General features: G+C 38.8%; 9 protein-coding genes and 1 non-coding gene across 12 annotated transcripts; 3 read left to right on the top strand and 7 right to left on the bottom strand.

The window, feature by feature from the left end:
- Nucleotides 1-806: 806 nt before the first annotated feature.
- Nucleotides 807-6,758, bottom strand: LOC6641721 (sarcolemmal membrane-associated protein). Of its 2 annotated transcripts, XM_023175408.2 has the most exons (4): nt 6,471-6,758; nt 3,026-4,530; nt 2,354-2,956; nt 807-2,282 (listed from the first exon to the last, which is right to left on the bottom strand). In XM_023175408.2, exons 2-4 carry the CDS (start codon nt 4,526-4,528, stop codon nt 1,407-1,409), a joined length of 2,982 nt encoding a protein of 993 aa, XP_023031176.1. In that variant the 5' UTR covers nt 4,529-4,530; nt 6,471-6,758; the 3' UTR covers nt 807-1,406. The 2 variants fall into 2 exon arrangements, with proteins under 2 accessions (XP_023031176.1, XP_046866903.1); XM_047010947.1 differs by lacking the exon at nt 6,471-6,758 and having other exon boundaries at nt 3,026-4,586.
- A 145-nt stretch (nt 6,759-6,903) lies between these two features.
- Nucleotides 6,904-8,454, bottom strand: LOC6641681 (splicing factor 45). The gene is made up of 3 exons (XM_002064632.4): nt 8,226-8,454; nt 7,070-8,162; nt 6,904-7,001 (listed from the first exon to the last, which is right to left on the bottom strand). The coding sequence occupies exons 1-3, from the start codon at nt 8,367-8,369 to the stop codon at nt 6,907-6,909; spliced, it is 1,332 nt and encodes a 443-aa protein (XP_002064668.1). The 5' UTR covers nt 8,370-8,454; the 3' UTR covers nt 6,904-6,906.
- An 88-nt stretch (nt 8,455-8,542) lies between these two features.
- LOC6641682 (centrosomal protein of 104 kDa) lies at nt 8,543-14,803 on the top strand. Of its 2 annotated transcripts, none has more exons than XM_002064633.4 (8): nt 8,543-8,761; nt 11,103-11,270; nt 11,335-12,448; nt 12,863-12,977; nt 13,041-14,071; nt 14,151-14,296; nt 14,358-14,459; nt 14,532-14,803. In XM_002064633.4, exons 1-8 carry the CDS (start codon nt 8,722-8,724, stop codon nt 14,672-14,674), a joined length of 2,859 nt encoding a protein of 952 aa, XP_002064669.1. In that variant the 5' UTR covers nt 8,543-8,721; the 3' UTR covers nt 14,675-14,803. The 2 variants fall into 2 exon arrangements, with proteins under 2 accessions (XP_002064669.1, XP_023031252.1); XM_023175484.2 differs by having other exon boundaries at nt 12,839-12,977.
- LOC6641683 lies at nt 9,203-10,393 on the bottom strand. The gene is made up of 3 exons (XM_002064634.4): nt 10,090-10,393; nt 9,639-9,831; nt 9,203-9,573 (listed from the first exon to the last, which is right to left on the bottom strand). Exons 1-3 carry the CDS (start codon nt 10,252-10,254, stop codon nt 9,242-9,244), a joined length of 690 nt encoding a protein of 229 aa, XP_002064670.1. The 5' UTR covers nt 10,255-10,393; the 3' UTR covers nt 9,203-9,241.
- Nucleotides 14,804-15,226: 423 nt separating the features above from the next.
- On the bottom strand, nt 15,227-17,734 carry LOC6641684. Its single transcript, XM_023175450.2, has 2 exons — nt 15,530-17,734; nt 15,227-15,458 (listed from the first exon to the last, which is right to left on the bottom strand). The coding sequence occupies exons 1-2, from the start codon at nt 17,660-17,662 to the stop codon at nt 15,327-15,329; spliced, it is 2,265 nt and encodes a 754-aa protein (XP_023031218.1). The 5' UTR covers nt 17,663-17,734; the 3' UTR covers nt 15,227-15,326.
- Nucleotides 17,735-17,886: 152 nt separating this feature from the next.
- On the top strand, nt 17,887-18,972 carry LOC6641685 (iron-sulfur protein NUBPL). The gene is made up of 2 exons (XM_002064636.4): nt 17,887-18,079; nt 18,143-18,972. The coding sequence occupies exons 1-2, from the start codon at nt 17,887-17,889 to the stop codon at nt 18,859-18,861; spliced, it is 912 nt and encodes a 303-aa protein (XP_002064672.1). The 3' UTR covers nt 18,862-18,972.
- A 120-nt stretch (nt 18,973-19,092) lies between these two features.
- LOC6641699 (deoxynucleotidyltransferase terminal-interacting protein 2) lies at nt 19,093-21,035 on the bottom strand. Its single transcript, XM_002064637.4, has 2 exons — nt 20,436-21,035; nt 19,093-19,960 (listed from the first exon to the last, which is right to left on the bottom strand). The coding sequence occupies exons 1-2, from the start codon at nt 20,937-20,939 to the stop codon at nt 19,586-19,588; spliced, it is 879 nt and encodes a 292-aa protein (XP_002064673.1). The 5' UTR covers nt 20,940-21,035; the 3' UTR covers nt 19,093-19,585.
- Nucleotides 20,039-20,355, bottom strand: LOC6641700. Its single transcript, XR_049709.2, has one exon. It is a non-coding gene; the product is annotated as a small nucleolar RNA U85 (small nucleolar RNA).
- Nucleotides 21,036-21,293: 258 nt separating the features above from the next.
- On the top strand, nt 21,294-23,865 carry LOC6641701 (RNA polymerase I-specific transcription initiation factor RRN3). The gene is made up of 6 exons (XM_002064638.4): nt 21,294-21,812; nt 21,872-22,356; nt 22,411-22,926; nt 22,991-23,169; nt 23,229-23,478; nt 23,545-23,865. The coding sequence occupies exons 1-6, from the start codon at nt 21,597-21,599 to the stop codon at nt 23,780-23,782; spliced, it is 1,884 nt and encodes a 627-aa protein (XP_002064674.1). The 5' UTR covers nt 21,294-21,596; the 3' UTR covers nt 23,783-23,865.
- Nucleotides 23,498-25,232, bottom strand: LOC124460415 (zinc finger protein 250-like). Its single transcript, XM_047011098.1, has 2 exons — nt 25,006-25,232; nt 23,498-24,937 (listed from the first exon to the last, which is right to left on the bottom strand). Exons 1-2 carry the CDS (start codon nt 25,099-25,101, stop codon nt 23,855-23,857), a joined length of 1,179 nt encoding a protein of 392 aa, XP_046867054.1. The 5' UTR covers nt 25,102-25,232; the 3' UTR covers nt 23,498-23,854.
- Nucleotides 25,233-25,273: the final 41 nt, after the last annotated feature.

Here is a 25,273-nt window from a genome sequence, read left to right as displayed (position 1 = left end):
TTTTCTCTTACTTATGAGGGCGACAGTGGGTATACAAGTCTAGACACCAAATACATATAATTGTTTTAAATTTTAAATTGGGGCGCGCCAAAATTTGAAATAAACTTGATCTGTTATAGTTTTAGAGATCTAGGACATGGCTAAATCGACTCTATTGTTGAAGCAGATAAGGAATATACATATGTATATAGTTTATGGGGAAATCTTAATTCTGCCTGTTACATATTGGCGACTTTACTGTAACATAACATTTCGCCCTAATGCATGGTATAAAAAACACAATAGATATTTATTTGTCGCATTTTTGTTTTTATTTTGCATTTCTTTTTCTTTTGTTCTTTGTTTATTTTTTTTTTTATTTTTTGGGTTTTGTTTTGAATACATTTTTCTTTTATTTTTATTATTGTTGTAATTTGTATACTATTTTTTATTCATTTTTTACATATTTGTTGTTTTTTTACTTATCGCAAGCATTCCCATATTTTGTAGTTTACACTTTTGTGTCCACGCATTCGTTTATGAAAAAACATTGAAATTATATTGAATGTATACATAAATACATATATATAGATATATAAAAAAAAAATAATATTGAATCCACTAAATATATAAATACATAAATCAACATGCAATCATATAAAACATAGCTCGGGGTACCCATGAAAATTAAATATCGTAATTGCAACTTATAGGCTAACTTAGCACTGCGATTCTGCTATCAGGCTTAGCCCTTAAGCAGTATCAGCTGAGCAGGTGGTCTATTTCGGATTCCCCACTTCTCTGCGCGTCAGATTTTCATCGCGTTCCATTTTCTATACACAAATCGATTATCGCGGCTGACGATTCAATAGAACGCACCACCGTTACAAAAAAAAAATAAGATAAATTTAGATGACAATTAACGCATAATAAAACAATTATTTGTTAAATAGATTGATTTTTTTTGTTTTTTTTTTTTGGGTGAGGGGACCAACTTAATAATTAACTAACCCTTGTGTTTCGTTTTGTTTATTTGTAAGTTGTATTTTTTTTTTTTGTTGATGTTTTTAATGTTCGTTTTTGTTTTTAGACTTCGTTTCAATTCATATATACGACTGTTAATTTTGCGCTCAACGGAAAATTGGGTGGGGGTGGGGGGGAGGAAACAAAGCAAATGAAAATATAGAGTAAAGCTCGAATTATAACGCTACCTATTCATATAAATATATATATATAATTAACTGTAAAACGGTCCATCCATTCCTGGTTTTTGTTTGCACTTTACATCCAACATGGCTTCAATCTCTCGTTTGTGTGTGTGTGTGTGTGTGTGTTGTGTGAGGTGTTTGGGTTTGGTTTTGAGTGTGGGTGGTGTTGAAAGAGATGGGAGAGTAGGGGGGAAGGGGAATTATGTTGCTATCCGCTTCTTAGAGGCGAGATGTGAGGATATAAATTACGGCAGCCAGAACTATACATCCAACTGGCAGGATACGGTACATTAAACGTTGCTTGTCTTCCGCGAGTCCCGCTTGCTGTTGCTTCAACAATAATTGTGAGATTTCGTTCCGTAATAAAAGAACGCTGCTCTCTGATTGCTCCAGACGTTCCTTATACACAATTAGCTCCTCTTCTTGTTCGACATTTGAATTACGAATGGCAGCCAAATCCTCTTTCCAGCTGCAAGCCTCATTATCATCCAGGCAATCACTGTCCTCTTGGCCAGATAGCTGACGTCGCTGCGATTTGTTTGATTCGTCCTTGTCCTCTTCTTTTTCTACCGCCTTCTCTTGCTCCACCACTTCGGATGTTATACTAGACTTACTCTGTTTCTCGAGTGCTAGCAGTTCCTTTAATGCATCCATTTGGCTTTGCAGATCATGAATCTCGTTGGTCAACAATGTGGTCTTTTGCTTATATGCTTGACATTCCTCTTGAAGCATTTCAATGGCTTGATCTTCGGACAGTTCCTCACCATTGTTAAAGTCCAGCACCAGAGTCTCTTGCGATTCCAGCTTATGTGTTTTAACGGCCGAATTATCTAATCCATTCAGCCGAACACTTTTTGGTGAATTGTGTATAAACTCATCGCTGGCCTCTGATTCGACGTGCTCCGGCTGATGTTCCTTATTCTCATTCTCTTCATCTCCGGAATCGGCACTATTGATAATGGCTTGCAATATATCGCTACCACCTTCACCTTTATTGAGATCCGAGTTCTTAAGCCATTTAATTACGGCAGATTTGCGTATTACTTTGTTCTTTATGTCGAATTTCTCCTGATTGTCACGCTTGGACTTTTTATTCTACATATTAATCGAGATAGAGATTAGTTATTAGATAATATTTTTTAATTCTTTTAAAATCGTTTACCAACCTTCTTTTGTTTCAACTCATCAATTTTCTCGCCCAGCTGCTTTGTGTCTGCATCTTTCTCATCAATGTTCTTACTCTTCTCGTCGTCAGCATCAGCATCATCGTCGCCTTCGTCGTTGTCGTCGTCATCGTCATCATCATCACCTTCGTCCATGTTGTCGGTAATGGCCGCGTCCAGTTGCTCCAGGGCATTTTGCTCCTGCAACTTCTGCTCGCTGTCATGCTCGGCAATGGTATGCTGTAAAATCTTTAGCTGAGCACGCAACTCTTCCATTTCTTGCTCTTGTGTGCCCAATTGCTCTTTGAGATGTTCCAATCGTTGCTCCTCCTGCTCTTTAGCCTCTTGCTGCTGACGCAATGAATCCTGTTTATACTCCACATATTCTTGCTGAAGCTGCTCCAAACGCGTATTGTAATCCTGCAGATTCTGTTTAGAGGTCAGAATCTGGGCACGCAAAATGCTGCATTCATTCTCCGAGGTGGCATAGGCCATCTCCATTTTCGAAACCATTTGCATTGCATCGCAACGCTCCTGATAGACCTTGCGTAGAGCCTCTTTGGCAGTCAATTGATAAGTGGTCTTATCCTCCAACAGCTTGACAATCTAAAATGATGCAAATCAATAAGAAACATTTGTAATTATTCAACTTGGGAGTTAGCGGGATGGACCTACCTCATTTCTTAAAGCATTCTCCGGAACATTTTTTTCCATCATTTGCAATTTCTTTTCCAGAAGATTGATTTTGTGCAACAATTGATCTTCGGTGATCATACTCTGCCAACACATGGCCGAATTCTTGCGTGTCGAATCGAGAACACCCTGTAAACTGCTTAGCTTGGCCTTAAGCATCTTTTCACGCTGCGCTGCCTCTTGGAGGAATGAGTTCAAGCGCTGGATTTCATCGAAACTGATGCGATTGGGACCAACCAATTGCAATTGATCCGCTTCAATTGAGATGGCCTCACGTCCATCCGGCAGGAACAGGGTAACTCGAGCAATAATACAACCATGAACCTCTTGGCGTGAATTCTCAATAACTTCGACACCAAATTTAACAGTATCACCATAATGCAATTCGGCCGGTTCATTGCCCAATTTGGTGTCATTGATAAATGTACCATTGCTCGATTTGGTGTCCTTGACATAGAAATGACCGTCCGATGTATACCATAGCATGGCATGATTGCGTGATAGAACTTTGCAATCAAAAATGGCATTACCCTCGCTGGCCTTACTCTTGGCTATAAGGCGTCCCACCTTGCATTCCTGATTTGGTTGCAACAAAATGGTGCGAGTATCAAATTTGTGCGATTTCGCCTCACATTGTAGGACAATTTTCGCCTCGCCCTTGGCGGAACAGCGGCTAGTATCGATATCGAGATCGGTGGCGGCCGTTAATGATTGATTTGATTGCAATTCAATTGAATCACGCTGCAATAAGGCACCATTATTCAGTCCACTCAATGAACCGAAGAGTGGAACTCCCGTTCCTCCTGCTACCACAACTCCTCCTCCACCTACTCCGTCTCCACTAACACCACCACCATTTCCACTATTTCCACCATTAATCACAGAATTCAGGGCCATATTGAGCACCTGTTGTTGCTGTTGCAGCTGTTGTGGTGTATTACTTCCACCAGTTGAGTTGGTCGAAATAATTGTCGCATGACGATCGGGACTGCTGCTCAGTTGATGCTGCTGCTGCTGTTGCTGCTGATTATGACTCTGCAATGTATTTGTATTGGAATCACAGATTTCCACATTATTATTCTCCTGATTCTCATTAGGATCATCATTCATAATCAGATCGTTTGTTGGTGCTGTTGTCGTCGTCTCCAATTCATGCTTATCCATTTTAAGGATTTGGAGTATTTTATCTTGCTCCCCTGCTGTTGCTGTTGCTGCTCCTCCTGCTTGCTTTTTATTCGTTTCCATATTATTATTATTGCTTTGCTTTTTTCGCTTATTTATACCAGCTCCATCAACAGTTCCAGCTGCTCCTCCGACTAATCCTGCTGGTGGTGCTTCTCCCTCCGTCGTTGCTGCTGTTGTAGCTGCTCCTGTTTCGGCTGCTGCTGCTGCTGCTGTTGGTGGTGGTGTTGATGATGCTGATGATGGTGGTGATTTCTGCTCGTCATCCTTATTATTCCGCCATTCGTTGCTCACCAAGACCATCACTGCACATTAAAAAGAAGGCAAAAATAATTAAAAGTTTCTTCAGTCCAAAATTGTAGTTTTTGTTATTCCAAAAAAAAAAAAGGATGGGAGCAAAGATTTTTAAAAATTAAAAATTTCCTTGTTTGGTTTTATTTATTTTTTTTTTGGATTGTTGTTTTTATCTATCATCTGATTGGACTAAACGAAACGACTAAAATCTTTTGTCTGACAAATTATTCGAGTGATTTCTCAAAGTATATTGCGATGTGAATTTGAAATAAAAATAGGAGAAGTCTAGGTTTTTAGAGATCTCTAATCGAATGAGACAATGCCCAGAAATTGACGAAAAATTTGAATTATTAAGAGAAATACAATTTTTTGACATTCATAATAAATGGCACACTATTCAATTTAACAAATACTTTCTATTCTGTTGTTAAAAACAAAAAGAATATAGAAGAAACTCATTTGTTTCCTAGAATTCTACATCAATTAGCCTATGACAATTTAGTTAAAATTACTCTATACATGTTAGAAATAATTGTCTGAATTTTAATTTAAAAAAGACGAGTTTTAGAGTGCTTTATTTACTATTTACATATATTTTATCCAATATTTAATTAACCAGGCCCATAAGATGAAAGATTCTTGTTGGCGTTATGTTTATATTGAAAACTTCGACAAGCTATAGTTATACTAAGTATAACTATGATCAATTATTGTGATGTTAAAATGAAGAAAACTACATATCACGAACTTGTAGATATTTGATTTATGAAAATCGTATACAGGATTTTATTTTGGGCTCGAAATTAATAAACATTTCCGTGTACAAGAAGAAAACTTCAGTGCAAGAGCAAACAAAAACTAACGAGAAATGTTTCGTTTATAAAAATAGAATTTCTTTTCATTTTTTTTTTTTTTTGAAAATATAATTGAACAGGCCAAAAAAAAAGCAAGTGCGGGGCACATGTCTAACTTGCCTCAGTAAATGAGTTTGTGTGTGTTTGTTGTGTGTGGGTATATATGTATGTACATATAAGTGAGAATGTGTGCTGTTGGCGATCCCGCAGAGGGGCCAGTGGGAGTAGTAGTGGGGGGAGGCAGCTGCTCCAATTTGTTTATGGAATCGGAATCGAGAAATATGTGCGTGCAATATTAAATAAAATGTATTCTTTAGATATATAAGTGTGTGTGTGTACTTTGTGCAATAAAAGAAACTGCGTGACCAGTAAACAGCAAGAGCAACCCTTTGTACGACCATGCCCCTTACCTTGTCAGCAGTAGCAGTTGGCGGCAGCGATAGCGAAGAGAGGCCCATGACCCGACAACAACAACAACAACAGCCAATAGTACTTGAAGGGATTACAGGGAAACTGAGGGGAACTGTATATGTAGGTGGTGGGCGGTGGGTGGAGTGCCGTTATATGCTTGTTATGTGAACCCGAACAATGCAAAAGTTTTGTTGTTGATTGGCATGGAGCAGAGCCTAACAAATTGTTTTGAGTGTGTTCGTGTTTATGTTTGTGTGTGTGATCTCACAATTACATGCAGCAGCAGCAGACTGCAGTCAGTGGCTGTGGGCCATGGGCCTGGGCCATGTAGGGTAGGGCGGGCGGGCGTTCGGAGCTCTATGTTGTTGTTGTGGTATCTCGATATTGCCTTCTTTTCATAAAAGAAAATTTATATACAAAAATTAATAACACTGGCTTAATTGAATTTAATTACAAATGTCTTCTTGGGTCACTGACAGACAGAAAGATGGAGAGAGAGAGAGAGAGAGAGAGCGATAGACCAAGAGAGAACGTTCGTGAATGAGGGGAGGTGGTGGTGGTCGTTGACGTTTTGAGTATTTACCGTTTTGCAAAAAAAAAAAATTAAAATGTAGAACGAATTCGACAGCCAAGAGAAATATTAGGTGTGGAAGTGGAATATCGGGATGTTGAGTTTAATTTATTACCTTGGTTTTTATTATGTTATTTCCTCTTCTCAATTTCCTTTCGATTTGTTGTAATTCTTTTATTTTCGTTTTGGCTTCGATTTTAATTGTCGTCTGCAGAACACAACTCGTCTCAAGGTGCCTCCGCACGTTACGACCCAGCTGTCTTCAAACCAATATTGATTGTGCTGATGGCAAACTTTTGGACTTGTCTATTTTAAATGAAATGGCAAATTTATTTATTGTTTGTTAAGAAAATTCACAATTGTGAAGTTTTAAAACAAGGTAAAGCAATGAAGAGAGTAGAATAAGTTGGCAGGACTTGGGCAAAACTGACGTGTAGCGGCCCCCCAAAACCAGTGGTGACTCTGATTAAAAGTTATCGATTTTTTAAATGTCAAATCGTTTCAGCCCTGGTAACACAAAAAAATAACAAAAATCATGTTCTGTTCTATTATTAATTTAATTGAAAAGATTTGAATTTATCAAAATTATAAAATCCAGCACGAACTTGGCGTCCACCGAAGAAACGTCCGTTCAAATCCACGACAGCTGGAGAGAAAAACATCACAGAACGTCATTTAAAATCATCATACATTTAATTGTTTTGCTTTTCTTACCTTTGATAGCGCTCTCGATGCGCTTAAACTCCACAAAGATTTTTACTGCGTCCTCGGGTGTAGTGCCAAATGCTTCATGTATTATAACGCTATTCACTTCGCCATACTTGGTGTTGCATTCATCTTTGACTTCCGGTTCCAATTCCTCGTCCACATCCCCAGGACCCACCATATTTCGCAGCAAAACAACTTTACTGGGATCTTTCATTATTTCTGTGATACTTGGCTCTGGTTCATTAGCAGAAGGCGGTGCCAAACCGGGGAACGAGGGCGGTGGCATAGCGTTGTGACTAGGACTAGGAGGAGCTAACATTGGAGGCGATGAAGAGGATGATGGTGTCCCTCCGCCCAATGGCGCTGGTGGCAGGAAAACATCTTTTTCATGTATAATCCTTCCACCGCGTTTTGACGTCTTTTCCACTTGTAATGCCACAGACATGCCTTGCTCGGATTTGCCTAGACCCTGCCCATCTTTGAAACCATATTTGGCCATAATTTTGGCTGCTACAGAGCTAGCCGAATAGGGTATTGTAACGTTGGAGCTGCCATCACCATTATCAATAGAGATTTCTTGCAGAGATGGTGGTGGAGCTATGGCTGCACCGCCACCTTGTTTGGCCATTGAACCAGGCGCTGGCGGACTATATCGATCCTCCTCGCTTTGTCGCTGGCTAAAGCCGCTAAATTTCACACTTGGTGGTGAATTGTTATCCCGATCTTTGTGATTGTCGCGTCCCCCACCACCTCCGCGTCCACCGCTACCACGATTACGCTTGCGATCATGATCTCGTTCCTGTGGGCCATCTCGATCTTTGTTAATACTCCGATGCTCCTTGTTGCCGCTATTCCGTGATTTATCGCTACTTTTTGTCTTCTCTTTGAGCTTTTCATACTCATTGGGCCATTGGGGATCGTATTCGTCTACAAAATCACTCCAATCATCCTTCTTTAAACTTTCCATGGCGGGAGGTGGCAGAGCTGTTCCAGTTATAATGGGTTTTGTGGTGGCCCCTACTATGGGCGGAAATCCTGCTGTCTCCGGGGCATCTGTTGCTGCTCGCTTAGCTCGCAGATTGACCACAGGTGTCATAAGCTGGCATTAGTTTAAGGGACAAGTTATTTCTCGGACATAGGCTTTAGTATAACTCATACTTACCGGTTTCTTAATTTGTTCTCTGGGTTTGGGCAATTGGGCTGCTTTTTTCACGGCTAGTTGTGTCTGCAACATTTTAATGCCCGATGACCAGCCATCGATTTGGCTGGCACGCGGCTTGGTATCTATGTCATCATACAAATCCATTATTTTTGCACTGCATCCGCCGCCGCAAATGCAAATTTTAAAAAATCTTTTTCCTTAATAAACAAATAGAATTGGTAGACTAGTGTTGGAAAAACAGATACACGAAAAAATAAATTGTTTTTCCACACTGCACTCTGTTAAATTTAACAGCATCATTTGCGAGCACTGTTTATTTACCGCCTCCTGGTCTTGTAATTTGCGAGGACAGGATATTCTTTTCGGTGTCAATTTCAAAACTTCTATTTTAGTTCCATAGAGTCCGTTACAGCAAACAGGGTTTTTAATGACCCTAACGTCGGGAGTGCGTGTGTGAAATTGTAAATGTTTGTTTGTGATTCCCATTTGGATCGAAATGGCCAAAAAGATATCCTTCAATGTGGTTTTTGCCTCAGGTAATACAAACGGCGAAACAGTTTTTGGGTTGTTTTATTATATTTGTTGTGGTTTCTTTTTTGTATTAATTTTTTATTTCTTTTTGGTTTACCTAATATTTATTTTAGTTGCGACTAGACAAGCCCCTCATTTAAACGCTTCTTGTCCCGCTTCACCCTCCTGACAGAGCCGACTCTTGACTGCACTTGAGAAATCGATAAAATACGCATACGCTTAGTGTTGCAGGCAGATGTCCAGACAAAAGTAAATCATTTCTCACTGAATGATTAGCTCTGCAAATTTCAATTTGCTATGCTCAGACTGGTGGAACAATAAATTCTAAAAACTCTGCACTGACCATAAATCATTATAATATAGATAGATGGCCATTTTTGGTCATAATAAGTCCATCTTGTTTGTGGTCAGTTTTACAAAAAGAATTGTTGGCCAAAAGCCAAATATTGTTGTGCAAATTAAATTTTATTTTCAGCTAGGAACTCCTATTTTACCTTCTCCTGTTGTTTCTTTTGTTGTCTATATTTATACTTAGCCAAGAGTGAGCTCACTGGGCTTATAATTGTCAGCAGATAAACTAAGACAGTAGTTAACATCATTGCTGGTATGAATTGATGATCAACAAATTTCAAAAAGAATTTAGAATAGTAACTTAAAAATATGGCAGCCATGCCTTGGGTAAAATTAGCCAAACCAAAAAGATTATGACGATACTTCAATTCTGATGGCGGGAACTTATTTAAAACCACTTTGGGTTGAAAATATGTAACCAAACCACCCACAATACTTGCAGCACAGCCAAAAGAAGCACCCGTTCCTAGAAAAATTCATACAAAATCAAATTATAATTGAAAAAAAAGAATGTCTTTTTTGAGTACTTACCAATACGACCATGCCAAGTGTTCCAATGGACATCCTTGTTAGCGAATTTACCCATGGCTCCCAATAAAATCATTGAGCCACCAACAATTTGCAATATGCCATGTAGGCGAGATTTGTTGCGATGGGAAAGCGAACGAGTTATAGGATTCACTTTATAATGAGACATCAAAGCCTCGGCCATTAGCACATGGAACTGTTTAAATAATTCATTAAAAAAAAAACACGTTACATTTCGAAATTTCGATTTTCAATCAGACAAGCATGATATTTCACATTAACACTAAAACTTAACATAAGAAACGGTCAGAAAGATAAGATTAATAATGACGTTGCATGCTAACTAGCTTATTTGGGCTTATTTAGACTTATATTTATTGATTCTGACACAGTGCAAAATATGAGATAAGAGTCTTAATTTCTATTACTATTTATTTTTTTGTTGTGTACTCACTCCTATACCGGTTAAGAACATATGCATAGCAGTGTCCTTGAATTCCAAGCTACGTGCCAGGACGAAAAAGAATACCGCAACTAAAAATATTAGTATATGGTTAATGGTATTCAAAAGGCTTTGGATTTGCAGCCAGCCGGAGGCTACATTATTCGTGTTTGCCATTATGTATTTAATTTGTTTCTATTTAGTTAGCCTCTACGACATTAATTGACGACAAAATTTGTTCTAAGGCAGAGCAGGTCGGAAAAATGACTAAAACTTATTATCAAAACAAAGTTGTAGTTGACTTATAACAGAGTAGCCTAAGAGAGACAGAGATATGAGCATTTTAGATTGATGTTAAAAGAGAGAAGCAAATGCACACTGGAACACAATGTTCAAACATTATTCTTTATGAGATTAAAAAATATTAATGAAGATTACTAAACTGGAAATTGAATGCCAACTATATAAAACAAATATAATTATAGAATCATAAAGTTTAAATAATGGAAAAAAAAATTGAAAAACTATAATTACTTATTGTATTAAGTTCAAATATAATATATGTCCCAGAAACCAGAGCACACTTTAAATTGCTAAATCTCACAATTAGGGAAAATCAAAGCCAATCTGAACATTTGGGCCGCGAATTCGTATTCAGTATTATCCATTAAAAGATCTCCGGGGTCAGGGACCGGCACATACTTGTCGATCTGCATTATTTAAACTTTTTATCCATATTAGCTTATACGAAAAAGCCACGTCACAATTTATGTTTAATATGACGTATTCTTTTGAAAAATTTATGATTTGGTTTGCTACAGATTAAAGTACATTTCTATTATTTTTGTTCCACTGTTACGGTACTGCGCTCTCCAGCTGTTTCTTTTATGTTAACCAACACTGAGACACCTGTTGTTATTGTTGATGCACAGTAATCATGACTTAAACTTTTTTATGGAGATAAAAACAAAACAAACAATGTTACTTATGCATTTATATGTGAATTCCTTTCCTTGATGATTCAGATGAGGATAACAGTTTTCCGGCTAGCGAGCTGAACAATCATGGCCCAACCGTACATGGATGGAGGAGCTCGGCTAGCAGCTCATTGAATACACATGACATCATCTTACGTTTCCATCAGCCCGCAAAGATCTACAGGATACAATTGTTAGCCCATCAATATCTAATACGTGAGTAAATCCTTAAGACAGGAAATCATAATTTGGCAATAATCAATTCAATCTCATTCAACAGCCGAAAAGGTAGAACTATGGCTACACTATTCACCCAAGTCGATGCCCAGCACTCCATCTTCACAGTATTTTGATTTTCTTGGTTTTGTGGCTCTGGCCGATAATTCCAACACCAATTACAAATCTCGTGAACTACAAAGCGTCACGGTGACGCCAAGACGAGGCACCCATTTGAAGTTACGTCTAATTGGAGCTCAATGCAATGAGTTAAATCAAACGGGACAGATTTCTCTTTTGGCTGTCAATATTCTAGGCGAAGATTTAGATGTTGGAAATGGAAATGGTGAGGATCAGCAGCAACAGCAGCAGCTTTGTAGTAGCAGCAGTAGCGATACAGCACCCTTGGACACAGCAACCGGAGAATTGGCCTTGGCTTCCATTTGTGATGACTTGCTTTTCTCCATGTATGTGGAAGAATCAATTGTTCATTACATAAGAGAATTGGAGATGCGTAAAACCCAAGCGGTCAATGCGGAACGATTTGAATATGCCCGCAAACTGAAACTTTGTATGACCGCACTTCGTACAGCCGGCGAACGTTTGGGTCGATATTCTTTGGCCAAGAGACAGGCGGTGCAACAGGAGGATTTTACCACAGCCAAATTAAGAAAAGAGCAAATGGAAATGTATCGTTCGACCGTACTAAAGCAATTACAAGTCCAGCAGCTGTTAGAAACTCAAGGTATCGAAACATGTAATGATCAAAGTTGCGAAATTTATGCTGGAGGCAAACCAAGCCTGCCGCCAGCACCAAGTCTCCAAGATGTGGCGCATGCCTTGGCCGATGCGGCTCTCAGTCCGAAGAGTCAGAGTCACCAAGATGACAAATCGTCTACAGATGGCTCATTGGGGCAAACTAGTAATGAGAGTGTGATAACAACAACAACAACAACGGCGGCCACTCCATTAGTGCCAACTGCTACCTTTTCCACACATGTGGCCAATGCTGGAGGCTGGCGAAAATCTCACGATGAATTGCCACAATCACCACGTTTGCCCTCACGTCACAGTTCACCCATGTCGAGTCGTCAGGGTTCGCTAAGGCGACGCAATAAAAGTGTTCCACGTAACTCGTATGAGGATTACGAAGAACGAGCCATACCCACATTGAGGCAGTAAGTGACAGATCCCTAAAATTTGGAAGCTCGTCCTTGTTAATGTTGTTAAGTGGATAGCCAAAAAATAAGTGCACTATGCAACATGGACATTAAAATCGCATTCCTGTTGCACAGTGTTCAATAAATATGCATGATAAGAACAGCAATTTGTCTATAACAATTTGTAGTTACAGATTAAAAGCTTCCCCCAATACAAATAACAAACCAGATAGATGCCAGCTTAGTACCAAAATACACTAACCGTCGAATGTTTTTGAATAAATTTTGGTTGATTTATGTTTTGTATCTCTTTTTTATTTGTATTTTTGCAATTCTCTATATCCGTATCCGTATATGCGTTGTGTGTCGTTCCATAAATCCAAAAACCAAAAAAAACAAATTGTTTAGTTCAAATACTAATGAATTTTTAAGGGAGTGCCAGGGAAATGCCCTACTCGAAGCGGATCCAAATCGGGGACGTTCGCGTCTCAATGATCGTGAACGTCGCCAAGCCGCCTTACCCATTCTTGTGTTTGGAAATGAACTGGTAAGTTAAATCATCTATTTAAGGAAAAATTAGATTAGATTAACAATCCTATTTTAATTTCAGGTGGAACAGTTCTATTCACGTCAATTTCAGGATCGTGAGGATGGTCTAATGCGTTTGAGAAATTTCCTTAAAGAGCAGGAATTGATGGAGTCAGCGGAAACGAACAGCAATGAACATGCAGCCAGTCCCAATAAGGTGGCACGTTCAGCTGCTCTGCTCCTGCATCGTGCTGTGCGAGATGCTGTCTATTCTGTCTTTAATCAGGCTACCGAAACTGTTCGTGTTATGTTCCTTGAATATGTGCCAGGACGTGTTTCACCCAGCGAGGTGGCACGATGTGTTGATCGTTTGCTGCCTGAATTGCTGGCCAAATCTGGTGATCCATCTGCCAGGCTACATACATTGGCTCAGCATACTATATTAAGTATAGCAGCCTGTCCCGAAGTGGCCGAACAGCATTTGGTGGCTCCAGCTCTTTCACGAAGCGTTGGCTCAGGCACCCATCAGCGTCTGGCCATGAGCCGTTTGCAGATGTTAGAGCAGCTAGTCAATACTCAAGGTATCAGCACCGATAAGCACAGTGGTCTTACATGTCGGGCTCTGTCAGAATGCGGCTGTTCGGGCATTCATCATCCTGCGGAACCCGTGCGAAAAGTTGCTGAGCGTATAATCCTAATTGTCTATAAAATGAATCCTCGATTAGTGCGCAAACAATTGCCTCCCGATGATGATATCACTCGTCGCAATCTGCTGTATCGTCAACTCTTCACCGAATTTGATAAAATCGATTTGGAACGCAAGCAGGAACTAATGGAAGAATCCAATAAATATGTTGTAGCTGTTGGCCATAGTTCAAGTGATGCAACTACCAGCCATATGGATAAGGCCAGTACCAGTTCAGATGCCTCGCGATTAATGATGAAAAGCAAAAGTGGGCATGGTCCTGGTCTTGCCTCTAGCAATGGTTACAACAGTTGCAATGGCAAACAGCAATATAATGAGCAATTAAAACGTTCCATGCTTTCCGCCTCCAATTCGAGAAAAGGTTCTGCCTCAAATTCAGAGTCCACGGAGGATAACACACCGAAAATGTAAGATCATAAATGTTATTCTAGATGCTTTTTTTTTCTTTATTTTCTGGATAAATTTGATTTGATTATTTAATTGTAGACATTGCCCCTTTTGCGATTGGTCTTGTTCTGGCAACGATGCTAGTCAATTGGATCGTCACTATTGGAAGACATGCCCATTTCTCACCAAGTGCCCACAATGCAGCCAAGTGCTGGAGGTAGCTGCCCTGAATTATCATTTGACTAGTGAGTGGGCATAATGAAAATTGGATCAACAGAATATAATTTCTATATATATATTTCTCAGCTGAATGTGATGCTAAGGATAGCTATGTCGTCTGCACCCGCTGCACAGAGTCTGTGCATAAGCAGCTCTATGAACTACATCAAATGGAAGACTACTGTCGTGGTTAGCAAATCCTTAGAATAAACTTTAATCCAATTACTTATTTGTTGTATTGATTGTTTGCCTTTCATTTAGAGCTTAAAACTGGCGCCGCCCGTTGTCCCCTGTGTCATGATGATGTTCATTTACCTCAGGATGGTGGCTGGAAATTGCATCTATTAAGTACTGGCGGTTGTCCAGGCAATACACGTAAAAAGAATATGAAGAAACCTAATTAACAAAAGAGAGAAGAAAAAGAAACACATTAATCACAAAATGCGACATAGTAATTAGCGCAATTTGTTAGTGCAAAATAATTATTATTATTAGTAATCAACTATTGCAGTTGGCCATATACATACATAGGCATTAGTTAAACGAATTTTGTTTCCTACACATTTTGTTGTCAATTGCCAATTAGTTCAATTTTTTGAGTCAACAAATTGGGAGACAAACAACAAATTCAATATGTTTCGCAAAATCAGCTTAATCTGTTAAAATATATATTTTTGTTGTTGTTCATTTCTATAACTATTATTCAAATAGCTAAAACGATTTATTTTCATTAGACTTTTCAGACAAATCGCCATACATGCCCTAAAATTAAAAATTATAAATTTTTGTTAACTTTATACAAAACCAAAATGACAGAATATCAAAACTGATTTGTTAAAAGTTCCATAGAAAATTGTTTAAAGTTATAACTGATTTGATGCGAAAGAGACTCATAAGTAATTTTGTTTATTAAGCATAATTTTTGTATATTCTTTGTGTTTCTTTTATATACATACATATATGCAATGTGATTTGTTAACTAATAACACGAATTTTTGTGAAACGTCCTAAACAATAAATAAAATCCCATCCAAATCAGTTTTTAAAATGCAAATCCTAATAAATTGTATTCCTTATGGCTTTATATTGCGTTTGTAGTGCCTCTAAACGCATTCTCACATTGCTCTCAATATCCATGCCATTATCACTTAATGTGCCATATAAACGCTCCGTTTGACATTGTAATTTCTAGAAAAGGAAACAAAGATTACTATAAGTCACCGTCTTTGATATTGGATAAGGAATAAACTAGTAATTACCATAATCTCAGTAGTTTTTGAAGAATCTTTAGTGATCCATTCAGTTTTGTCACTTGATGCAAGCTGCTCTTTGATGTAGTAAATAGCAGAAGCATCTTCACTTTCCAGTGTTAGATGATTATTCGTATGAGTAAGGATTATTTTACTGTCCACAAAATATATAACCAAAGTATTATCCTCAATTTTATTCTCGGCATTTAATAATTTCGATATGTCAGACAAACTGCATCCCTCTTTTAGTGACATTTCCTGAGAAATAGTGGCCACAGTTGGTTTCTTTTTGATCAGTTGTGACAAGGTGAGCTCTGGCCTTAGATCCAAAGCTAATAATTGTCCGCTAAAGAGTAAACTATAGGTAAGGCAACTTTCTTCAATGCGTATGGGCAGCAAAACGGATGTGATTTGTTTGTTTAGTTCCAGAAAAGCCACTAACTTTAGTGTAAATTTTGGTAGAAGTTGATTATGTAATTTCCTCAAAGGAATAACCACACGACATTGCATACGAAGAATCAGTTCGGTTGGTATAATATGGTTATTAACATGATTATCATAATAGACTAACAATTGCCAATGGTTGGAGTGAATCAATTGCCGGCAATTCAGATTCAACTTGATGATGGCATAAATTCTAGAGCTTTGCAATTGACAATCATTAGGAGATGATTGCAGGAGTAGTGTCTCACCACTGAAGAGTGGCACATTTCGATGGTATTCCAAATGGGCCTCTATTTCCTGGCTATAAATGTGACTATTTGTGGCCACAGCTATCAATTGTTGTTTCTCAAGTTCGCCTTGAATTAATTTCTGTAGACGAGCTGGTTCCTGTTCATATTGCTCCATCAATTGAGCATTTCTACGCAGTTGCTCAATTAGCAACGGGGTTAGATCACTCATTAGGTGTGAACTATTACCATTCAATTGACTTTCCCGCTCCTCCTCTTGGAGACTAAAACTGATGCGATAAAATATATTATTATCACTGAGGCAAACCAATTGGCTAATGGCATCCACCCAAGTACAGGATTGCATGCCCGGTATGGGTTTAGCCCATTTCTGGATATCGAATTCATCGATTTGGGCATTATAATTGAATCTTAGACGCACCAATTGCTGGCCATCTGTATAATAGAAGTCACCAAATGAACTGTCTGCATCACAATCGAACCACTCGGATCCTAAATGATACATTTGACGTTGTTTAATTTGCAGCAGTTGGGACACATACCAAATGTCTATGGCACCACTGCTGAGAAAGATCAAACACAAGTTTCTTTCAGGCAGAAGGCGTATGAAGCTTATTGAGGACACATAAACACACAGCAATTCAATATTATAGTCACCTCCTGACGGGGATTCATCATCTTGTCTAACCACCTCAGTGGGCAGCAAAACAAAAATATGTCCACTAATGCTGAATATATGGAAATCATCTCCTTTTTTAAGATCTCCCCCGAAAAGGCATTGCATGAATTTTTCATGTTCTTCCAAAATCTTGACTGACATCAGGTTATAATCATCAGTCTTCCACTCGCAACGAAATATATTCTGCCCATCATAGGTTATATCATAGCTGTGCTCCAATGTACTGCCGGTCTTGCTTAAGCTGGGCAAATCCCTATAGATCTGCAGGAAGAGACGCTGGTCTTGCTCTCTGATCACACTGAATCCTTGACCCGTTTTGGAGAAACAACGAACTCCACTTAACCATTTGATGGGATGCAATGATTTAATGGATTCAAAGCAATAGATAAGACCATCGGACATAAGCAAAATGGAATTGTACTCTAGCATGTGAATGCTAACCAAATGGGAGTCTCCATTCCTGGGCAATGGTATCCGTACTTTGGTCATTTTCACATTACGTGAGCCTTTTGTTTTTTTAAACCGATAATTAAGTAAATAATATTCATTCCATGTGATGAACACAGATTTCCCACTGGAGCCCGCATCACTGTTAGTGTGATTGATCAATCCTTGGGGATAAAAGAGCGAATCATCTTCAATGGACCATAGAGGTGAGGTGTTATCATTTTCATCTTCCACTGCCGCTTGCTCCTGCTTGTGTTCCTGCGGGTGTTCCTCTTCGTCCTCATCCTTTATGTCCATGTCCAAATCGTAGCATTGCGAATCCATAGCACTCCATTAGCAAAATAAATCAAAATGGTATCTACGTCATTTCCCGGGTTTCTTTTAAATCAGCTGACTCGCCATCGACTGGTCACACTGCCCAACAGCTGATCTGTTTGAAGCGTCGAATTTGTAAACAAATGTCAAACACACTAGAATTTTGCGAAACATTACACAAGGAGATAGAGAAAAAAAAACCCAAACACTGATTTATTATTAAATTGTAAGCCATGTACAATTCGAGTTTAATGGCCCTGCGTCCGCTGGTGCGGTCCAATAGCCGCTCCTATGCTGTCAAATTGACAGAACATCAAGCGGCTATTATGGCGCGCGGATTGCCCAAACGAGAGAGATTGAGAGGCGTCCAGGATATTATAGTGGTGGCCTCGGGCAAGGGAGGTGTCGGCAAGAGCACAGTGGCAGGCAAGTCGATGAAAGTTAAAAATAAAAAAAAAAAACATGCAAAATAATACATATTAATTTTAGCCAACTTTGCCTGTAGTTTGGCCAAGCTGGGCAAACGCGTTGGGTTGTTGGATGGTGATATTTTTGGACCCAGTATTCCTCTACTCATGAATGTTCACGATGAACCTCTGGTCAATAGGGATAACCTTATGATTCCGCCACAAAACTACAATGTGAAATGCCTGTCGATGGGCATGTTGACACCACCGGATGGTGCCATCATTTGGCGTGGTCCTCTAGTTATGTCCGCCATCCAGCGATTGCTCAAAGGGGCCGACTGGAGTCCCCTCGATGTGCTTGTCATAGACACACCCCCCGGCACTGGAGATGTACATCTCTCACTTACACAACACGCTCCCATATCGGGTGTCATTTTGGTCTCCACTCCCCACACGGCAGCCGTGGAGGTTACTCTGCGTGGTGCCAAAATGTATGAAAAATTAAAGGTACCCATCTTCGGTCTCGTCGAGAATATGCGTTATTCCACCTGTGATAAATGCAAACATCGCATGGAATTCTTTCGCCCCGATCAGTCCACAAAAGGACTGCCCAAACAATTGATATCCCTGCCACTCGACGCTCACATAGCCGAATGTTGTGAGGAAGGAGTACCAGTTGTGGTTAAATATCCAGACTCTGATTACTCTGAACTTTTTAAACAATTGGCTCAGCAAATTTCCGATACTCTTGACGAGCGTCGAAATCAAGATTTAAAGGCGAGCAGCAATAGCTCCGCCTAAAAGTTGTCCCACTTGGAGCTTGGCATAGATTTAGATTATTTTTATTGTTGCTAAGATTGTTATAAACTATTGGAAATATTAGTACTTATAAACGCAAGTTTGTTCAATCTAGAAAGCCGACTGATTTTGGGGCTATTCTTGGTTGGGTGCCTGTTTTTTTATTTTACCCTGCGTTAGATTAATTGTGGTCCCGACCCTTATTAGAATTTTTTTTAACAAAACAATTTAAAATTGATTTTTAAAATATATATTTGCATTTGTTTGATGTTTAAAAATATCCTAGAACTCTAAATGAAGTCAGGACGATAATGGAGGCCTTTCTGTACCGATTGCACTTTGTTTTACTAAAATATGTTCAGAATTAGGGGCTATATCTTTGCTACGAGTTTAAAAAACTTGGTTCTCCTTATCTTCTTAAGTATTTTTAATTTTAAATAATGCTTTCGGAACGATTTTCTTAATAATTGAAGGAAAAAAAAAATCCCAACCAAGAATACCCCCTTATTAGAATCCCAATAAAAACTAAATTTTAATAAATTTTGATCAATATCTTAAGACTTAATATAGGCAAAGGCTCCACTTCTTAATTGTCTTTAACAGATATGGGAATAGATAATAGGGTAATATAATGTAAATTCTAATAGTCAGCCAAAAACCACGAAACAGATGTAGATTGCTTTAAAATACATATTTCACTTTTTTAAACAAATTTATAATAAAACTTTTATTTTTTATTTTTCTTGAGTTTCTTCATCTTTTTCATAGCCTTGCGATGGGCATATTTGTCAGTGCGTTGAATAACTTCATTGTATTTACGCTTATTAAACTTCTGGAACGCCTCATCCGCCAAGAGTTCATCGACCAAAGATTTCTTACTCTTGCGTGTATTCTTCTCCCGATAATGATCCAAAGGTGAATGCTGAACTGTACCAATTTGAAAGTATTTGGGTAAAACTTTTAAATCATTCTTTTTATAGAAATGTTTGGGATCCAATACAGATCGCATTTGTATGATCTTTAACTCATTGCGCATCTCATCAGTGATCTCAGTGGCAGGCAAATCGAACCAACCGCTGCCTTTTGTCTTGGCACGTTCAATCTGAAAGTATAAAAATATAATAAACAATCAATAAACAATTGGGATAATTTTTTTTTACTAATTAAATTTTTTTTTACTTGAAATCAGATTACTAAAGACGTCGTCAAATTGCCCTAAACTTAGTCAGGCCTCGGCAATTGCTGTGTATTGGGTGGACTATAACTTATGTTTCAATAGAGGGAGATTAAGATTTGTCAGCCGTGGCCTAAATTATTTACTGAAAAACTTGAAAGCAAATAACAGTCTAGTCCGTAAGGCATTTAATGTTCCGCTGGCCTTACAGCCAACTGCACCGCAGGCTTCCAGGCAGTAGCTAAGATTACAACGGATGAAACGGAGCGTTATAGTCCAAATTTATTTATGGAGTCTTAAACACAACAATCGCTTCAAGCAGCCTAACAAAGGCTTACGATGTCGAATATGTCATCATATATGAGATGGAGAGAGTGCCTACTAAAAGGATTCTACAACTTACTCGATTCAAAATAGGCTGCTTTCTCTTGCCCACAATGGGTAGGGCATGTTCTTTGTCCAGACCAGGATTCTTTGCTCGTCTAGCGTCTTGCATATCCTTTACGATATTCTCTTTACGCATACTTAAATCAGGTCCTTCCGTGTGATCCAAATCGACGACATGTTTGGTCCTTCGTTTCTTGGCCTTGTGTTTGCTGGAATTTTCTACTGCTTTGGCAAGCTTTTCAGTTACTTCGTCCAATTCCTCAGCCACTTTGGTTTGATTTGGTTTTGTATTTCTGCCACTGCCAATGGCTTTGCTAACATCTTTGCTGTTCAGTTTAACGCCAAACAATTCAATTTCAGCATTTTCATCATCTTCATCAGAACTGGAAGCGTCTTGGTCGCTGTCTTGCAACTGGAGGCGTTCTTGTCCGGCACTTAGACTGCGGTAAAGTAGGTTAGAGCCCTGCTCATTGAGTAGGTTCTGATCACCAGCGGTGTCTAGCATAAAAATGGAAGACATTTTCGCGGGAAATCTCACTTAAGTGAAGCTGTTTAAAAAAAATAAACTAGAAAACAAAACGCATGTGTCGTCCTATGTGACCATACTTAGAAAAAATAAAAAATACCAAGCTCCTCGAAATTTCAGGGCTGGAAAAAATTACGGCAAATCGGCTAGTTTTATAGCGTTGCCAGACTCCTTCGATTCCCGCCTATCTTAAATTAGAAGAAATTATATCAATTTGATGTTTTTTATTGCATATTTTACTGTTTATTTTACTCTATGTTGTTTCATAAATCTTATTTATTTGGAAACAGCTTGAATATAAAAAGAAGAACTACAATAACTTTGTCGCATTTTGTAACTCTGGTCACACTGAAAGCACAACGTGTTTTGATTTTGGATCGGTCGACAACGAAATCCACCCAAAATAATTGCAACTTATTAAATATAATGACAATTTGGCATTATAAAACGGCAACCAAGTGTTTTAGGAGTTTATTAATTTATAAACATTGCTGTTAAAATTTGAGCATCACTGGCTAAATTTTAACTAAAGCTTCGTTGAAGTTTGTCAATGTCAATTCGTTGCGTAGGCAAAGAATTGCGCATTATTAGGAAATAGAAATCATTGAAAGAAATTTTTTTCTAGGCCTAAGTTTATAAATAACCATAGCTATGTCGGTGTACACAAGTAAAACTAGTGTTACATCCATATTAAAGAGCTTCTCCAGTGTGGATCGAGAGCGAGCAAAGACAGCGGCTCTCAATAAGGTGCGATTTGCCACACCAAAGGAGAAGGGTCTGAAGGAATCTATACGTGTTGCCCTGGAAGAGCATGACTATCATTTAGTTCAGGAGTTTTCCTATTTTCTATGTGAAGCAGATCTCTCAGTAAGTCAAGAAAATGGTTTATATAGAGATTCTCATTAATGAAATTCAATTCTTTTCAGGATGAAGAAGTGATCCAAATTATGAACGATGCTCGTAAAATATGCCACAGTCTAACTTCGAATTTTGCTGGAGTTGTGGAGGCATTACTTTCGGTTAACTGGCGTAAACGTTCGTCTGAAGCCATTGAAGCCTACACAGAATTTGCCATTGATATTATGGTTGCCCATAGCACCTATATACCCATTGGCATTAGTAAATTCATTGTTCATTGGGTACCAACGGAAAATGAATCATCTGAGTGGCAAATTCATGGTTGTCCCTCAGAGATTGTGCGCAACGATCTCGAGACGGTGCATAAAATATTGGATCGTATTCTCACGGCTGTACCCATGTCCTTTGATGTGGTTATTGATGCTATATCTGCTAAATTCCCCTATTTTAAGAAGCCATCGTATGTCACAGCAGGCTATCTTTATAATATACTGCGGCTCTTGGAGTATAAGCCAGTTTTTGAGGAGCTTGTAATGCAGCTGGTACTGCAGAAGTAAGATCCTTTTTTATATAACCTTTGCCAGAAGTCTTACTCTTATTCTTATAGACTGCTCATCTTGGATGTGAATGCTCCGCGTGATGAAATCGATGTGGAAACCGACGATGAAGAAGATGACGATGAGGATAGAGAACCAGACAAAATGGACGAAGACGGTATATTTCAAATGGATGATATACCAACTAAATCGCCCTCTCCGCTAGCCAAGACCATTGATCATCCAATTGGTCAGACTCTGGACATATGCCTTGCGATGCTATACAAGTTCCTGGACACAAAATGTCGCCTTGCGCCAACAACAAACGAAGAGCAACGTTGGACGGCCAATCGCTTCTTTAAAATGCTCTTATTCATCTTCGATGAGGTTCTATTGCCCAGCCATAATACATGTCATGTACAATTTGTGATCTTTCAAGTATGTAGCTTGCGTCCTGCCTACGCGGAAGCATTTCTAAGCTCCTTATGGCTTAAGGTTCAAAATCCAAATGTATCGTCCATTATACGGCATGCGGCCGTCAGTTATATGGCTAGCTTTATGGCTCGATCCAAATTTTTGCCTCTTAGGTGAGTGTGGATAACAAAATTATGACAATTTCAACACAAAAATAATAATTTGTATCTATTTTAGTACCATTAAATTTTATCTCACCGAACTAAGTAAATGGTCTCTTCGGTATATTGACGATACAGATGAATATAATAGCCAAAATGGCTCATTAAAGGCAAATATGGTATTTTTTTCCGTCTGTCAAGCCTTGTTCTATTTGATTGCCTTTCGTGCCAAGGATCTGACAGCTGGCACAAAAGGTAGGCATTAGTTTGTACATATTAGTGAGAGTAGTTAATATTGTTTTTTCTTCTTATAGAACTGTTGTTCCTTCAATCGTTGCAATTATCTCGTCTGGCGATGTGCCACTTGAATCCTTTACGTTATTGTCTTCCTCCAGTGGCCACCGCATTTGCTGGTATTACACGTACGCATCAATTGGCGTATTGTCATACTGTATTGGAGCGAAATGCTCGTCGCAAATTGGCCACTGTCTATGGTCATGATAAGGCCATGCCGGAGGAAACCCTCGAAACTTTCTTTCCATTTGATCCGTATTTGCTGAAATTGTAAGAATCCAAAATAAGCTTTTCAATTCCACCAAATTCTAACTTGTTTTTATTTTCTTTTTGCAGATCCAACAAATATATTGAGCCTCATTATCTAGTCTATAAGGCACACGATTTGGACGAATCTGTGGAGTGTGTGGTGCCCGCTGTCGAACAATTGCGCCGCAAACGCGGTGACTCCGAGATGATTGAGGAAGATGACTTTATATTGGCCGATAAGCGGCAACGTTTAAGCGATTTGTCCAAGAGTCAAGAGTTTGACAAACATTTCCATTACGGCTCATCGCCTGGTTTTAATACCTAAGAAATCTGTGCAAAACTTGTTGGAGAAGTATTTTGAAATAAACATATACACCAAGAAGAATATATCTTCTTTTTATAAATCAATTTTACTGATTCTATGCCTCTGCCCCCGCATGTGTTCAAGTCGATGTCCAGATGTACGAAAGGTTTCGTGGCAAATTTCACAACTAAATGGCCGTTCGCCGGTATGGAGACGTAAATGTAGATTCAAAGATGTTCGACTCTTGAATGATTTGCCACAAACTTGACAATTAAACGATATTTGATCGGTTTTATGGGTTAATAAATGACGGGTTAACGTCGACTTTAGGATGTAAGTTTTCAGACAGATATGACATGAGTGGGATTTGATTTTCGAATGGATAAGCATGTGTCTGCTCAGATCATGCGATTTCATAAATGATTTACCACAATGGGAGCAGATGTGTGAAATAATTTGGGAGTCAATTTCGGGATTTGCATTCAGTAAACGTTTCAAATGGGTCAACATGTGTATGCGGCAATTGAATTTTCTTGAAAATATTTTCTGGCAATAGACGCACTTGAAGGAACTACCCAAAATTGGTGGTTGAGGCAGAAGCAACTTCAAATTCTCCAGAGTTTTATCTCTCTTTGGTAATTTCTTCACTTCTGGTTTTTGATGCGGGCAATGCAAAGCCTTCTGATGCTCTCTTAGCTTGGCTTTAGTGGAAAACAGTTTGAAACACTCGTTTTCAGTGCAGGCATAGGGCTTTTCTTTGGTATGGATACGACGATGTCGTATTAGGTCATATGTTTTTGAAAATTCTTTGGCGCAAAATTCGCATACATAATAACAACGTTGGCCCGTCAAAGAACGTTGGATCAATTGTGTTTTTAGAAGTACTCTTTCACTTCTATTTGGATGCAAATTATCTTTAATGTCCACCAGTCGACTGACCATAGGCTGTTCCTCTAGGGTTGCAATAGACTGACTCTGCTGAGCTGTCTCCATGTGGCTTTGTAAATTGATGAGAGCAACCAAAGTTTGCTGGGCCACTTCGCCTTCTGCATCCTCCTCCACCTCCTGACCCAGTGCGTCGCTCTTGGTTTCTTTTGCCAAGGTTTTTGCATGCTTTCGCAAATGATGACGTTGCAATGAACTTCGCTGGGAGAAGCTGCAAGAACATTTTTCGCACTACAAGAAATTTCCATCAATTAGTTCCAGTTCTTGGTGAAGATTCGCCTAACCAAAGCGAAACTTACACTAAACAATTTTTCTTTGGTATGCACAACCTGATGACGTTTTAGCAAAGCAGGTTTAGAAAATTCTTTGCCGCAGGTATTGCAAGATCTAGACATTGCAGAGAAATATATATGAAAATATTCTGTAGCATCTGAAAGAATTTTTTCGACTGAGCTATTATCGAAAAATTGAAATTCGATAACCTTTATTGTTATCGAAGACAATATGACTACTTCTCTCCCCCACTATTTCCCCTGTTGATTCACCCGCACATCCTTTGGTGGACAC

The sequence above is a fragment of the Drosophila willistoni genome (assembly GCF_018902025.1).
Source record: "Drosophila willistoni isolate 14030-0811.24 chromosome 2R unlocalized genomic scaffold, UCI_dwil_1.1 Seg200, whole genome shotgun sequence".
NCBI lineage: Eukaryota > Metazoa > Arthropoda > Insecta > Diptera > Drosophilidae > Drosophila > Drosophila willistoni.
Note: the sequence above shows the minus strand (reverse complement) of the source record. Positions and strands in the feature narration are given on the sequence as shown.

Excerpts from the sequence above, each read along its gene's own strand:
- LOC6641721 (XM_023175408.2), bottom strand. The coding sequence starts at position 4,528 with ATGGTCTTGGTGAGCAACGAATGGCGGAATAATAAGGATGACGAGCAG. Across the intron at positions 2,957-3,025 it reads AGAATGCTTTAAGAAATGAG|ATTGTCAAGCTGTTGGAGGA; the intron begins GTAGGTCCATCC and ends GCATCATTTTAG. Across the intron at positions 2,283-2,353 it reads ATGAGTTGAAACAAAAGAAG|AATAAAAAGTCCAAGCGTGA; the intron begins GTTGGTAAACGA and ends ATTAATATGTAG.
- LOC6641681 (XM_002064632.4), bottom strand. The coding sequence starts at position 8,369 with ATGGATTTGTATGATGACATAGATACCAAGCCGCGTGCCAGCCAAATC. Across the intron at positions 8,163-8,225 it reads GAGAACAAATTAAGAAACCG|CTTATGACACCTGTGGTCAA; the intron begins GTAAGTATGAGT and ends AACTAATGCCAG. Across the intron at positions 7,002-7,069 it reads CATCGAGAGCGCTATCAAAG|CTGTCGTGGATTTGAACGGA; the intron begins GTAAGAAAAGCA and ends TTTTCTCTCCAG.
- LOC6641682 (XM_023175484.2), top strand. The coding sequence starts at position 8,722 with ATGGCCAAAAAGATATCCTTCAATGTGGTTTTTGCCTCAG. Across the intron at positions 12,449-12,838 it reads GCCATACCCACATTGAGGCA|TTCAAATACTAATGAATTTT; the intron begins GTAAGTGACAGA and ends CAAATTGTTTAG. Across the intron at positions 12,978-13,040 it reads TTGTGTTTGGAAATGAACTG|GTGGAACAGTTCTATTCACG; the intron begins GTAAGTTAAATC and ends TTTTAATTTCAG.
- LOC6641683 (XM_002064634.4), bottom strand. The coding sequence starts at position 10,254 with ATGGCAAACACGAATAATGTAGCCTCCGGCTGGCTGCAAATCCAAAGC. Across the intron at positions 9,832-10,089 it reads TGTTCTTAACCGGTATAGGA|TTCCATGTGCTAATGGCCGA; the intron begins GTGAGTACACAA and ends TTATTTAAACAG. Across the intron at positions 9,574-9,638 it reads CACTTGGCATGGTCGTATTG|GAACGGGTGCTTCTTTTGGC; the intron begins GTAAGTACTCAA and ends GAATTTTTCTAG.
- LOC6641684 (XM_023175450.2), bottom strand. The coding sequence starts at position 17,662 with ATGGATTCGCAATGCTACGATTTGGACATGGACATAAAGGATGAGGAC. Across the intron at positions 15,459-15,529 it reads CAAAAACTACTGAGATTATG|AAATTACAATGTCAAACGGA; the intron begins GTAATTACTAGT and ends TTCCTTTTCTAG.
- LOC6641685 (XM_002064636.4), top strand. The coding sequence starts at position 17,887 with ATGTACAATTCGAGTTTAATGGCCCTGCGTCCGCTGGTGCGGTCCAAT. Across the intron at positions 18,080-18,142 it reads CGGCAAGAGCACAGTGGCAG|CCAACTTTGCCTGTAGTTTG; the intron begins GCAAGTCGATGA and ends TATTAATTTTAG.
- LOC6641699 (XM_002064637.4), bottom strand. The coding sequence starts at position 20,939 with ATGTCTTCCATTTTTATGCTAGACACCGCTGGTGATCAGAACCTACTC. Across the intron at positions 19,961-20,435 it reads AGCAGCCTATTTTGAATCGA|ATTGAACGTGCCAAGACAAA; the intron begins GTAAGTTGTAGA and ends TTATACTTTCAG.
- LOC6641701 (XM_002064638.4), top strand. The coding sequence starts at position 21,597 with ATGTCGGTGTACACAAGTAAAACTAGTGTTACATCCATATTAAAGAGC. Across the intron at positions 22,927-22,990 it reads TCCAAATTTTTGCCTCTTAG|TACCATTAAATTTTATCTCA; the intron begins GTGAGTGTGGAT and ends TATCTATTTTAG. Across the intron at positions 23,170-23,228 it reads TCTGACAGCTGGCACAAAAG|AACTGTTGTTCCTTCAATCG; the intron begins GTAGGCATTAGT and ends TTCTTCTTATAG.
- LOC124460415 (XM_047011098.1), bottom strand. The coding sequence starts at position 25,101 with ATGTCTAGATCTTGCAATACCTGCGGCAAAGAATTTTCTAAACCTGCT. Across the intron at positions 24,938-25,005 it reads CCAAAGAAAAATTGTTTAGT|TGCGAAAAATGTTCTTGCAG; the intron begins GTAAGTTTCGCT and ends AATTTCTTGTAG.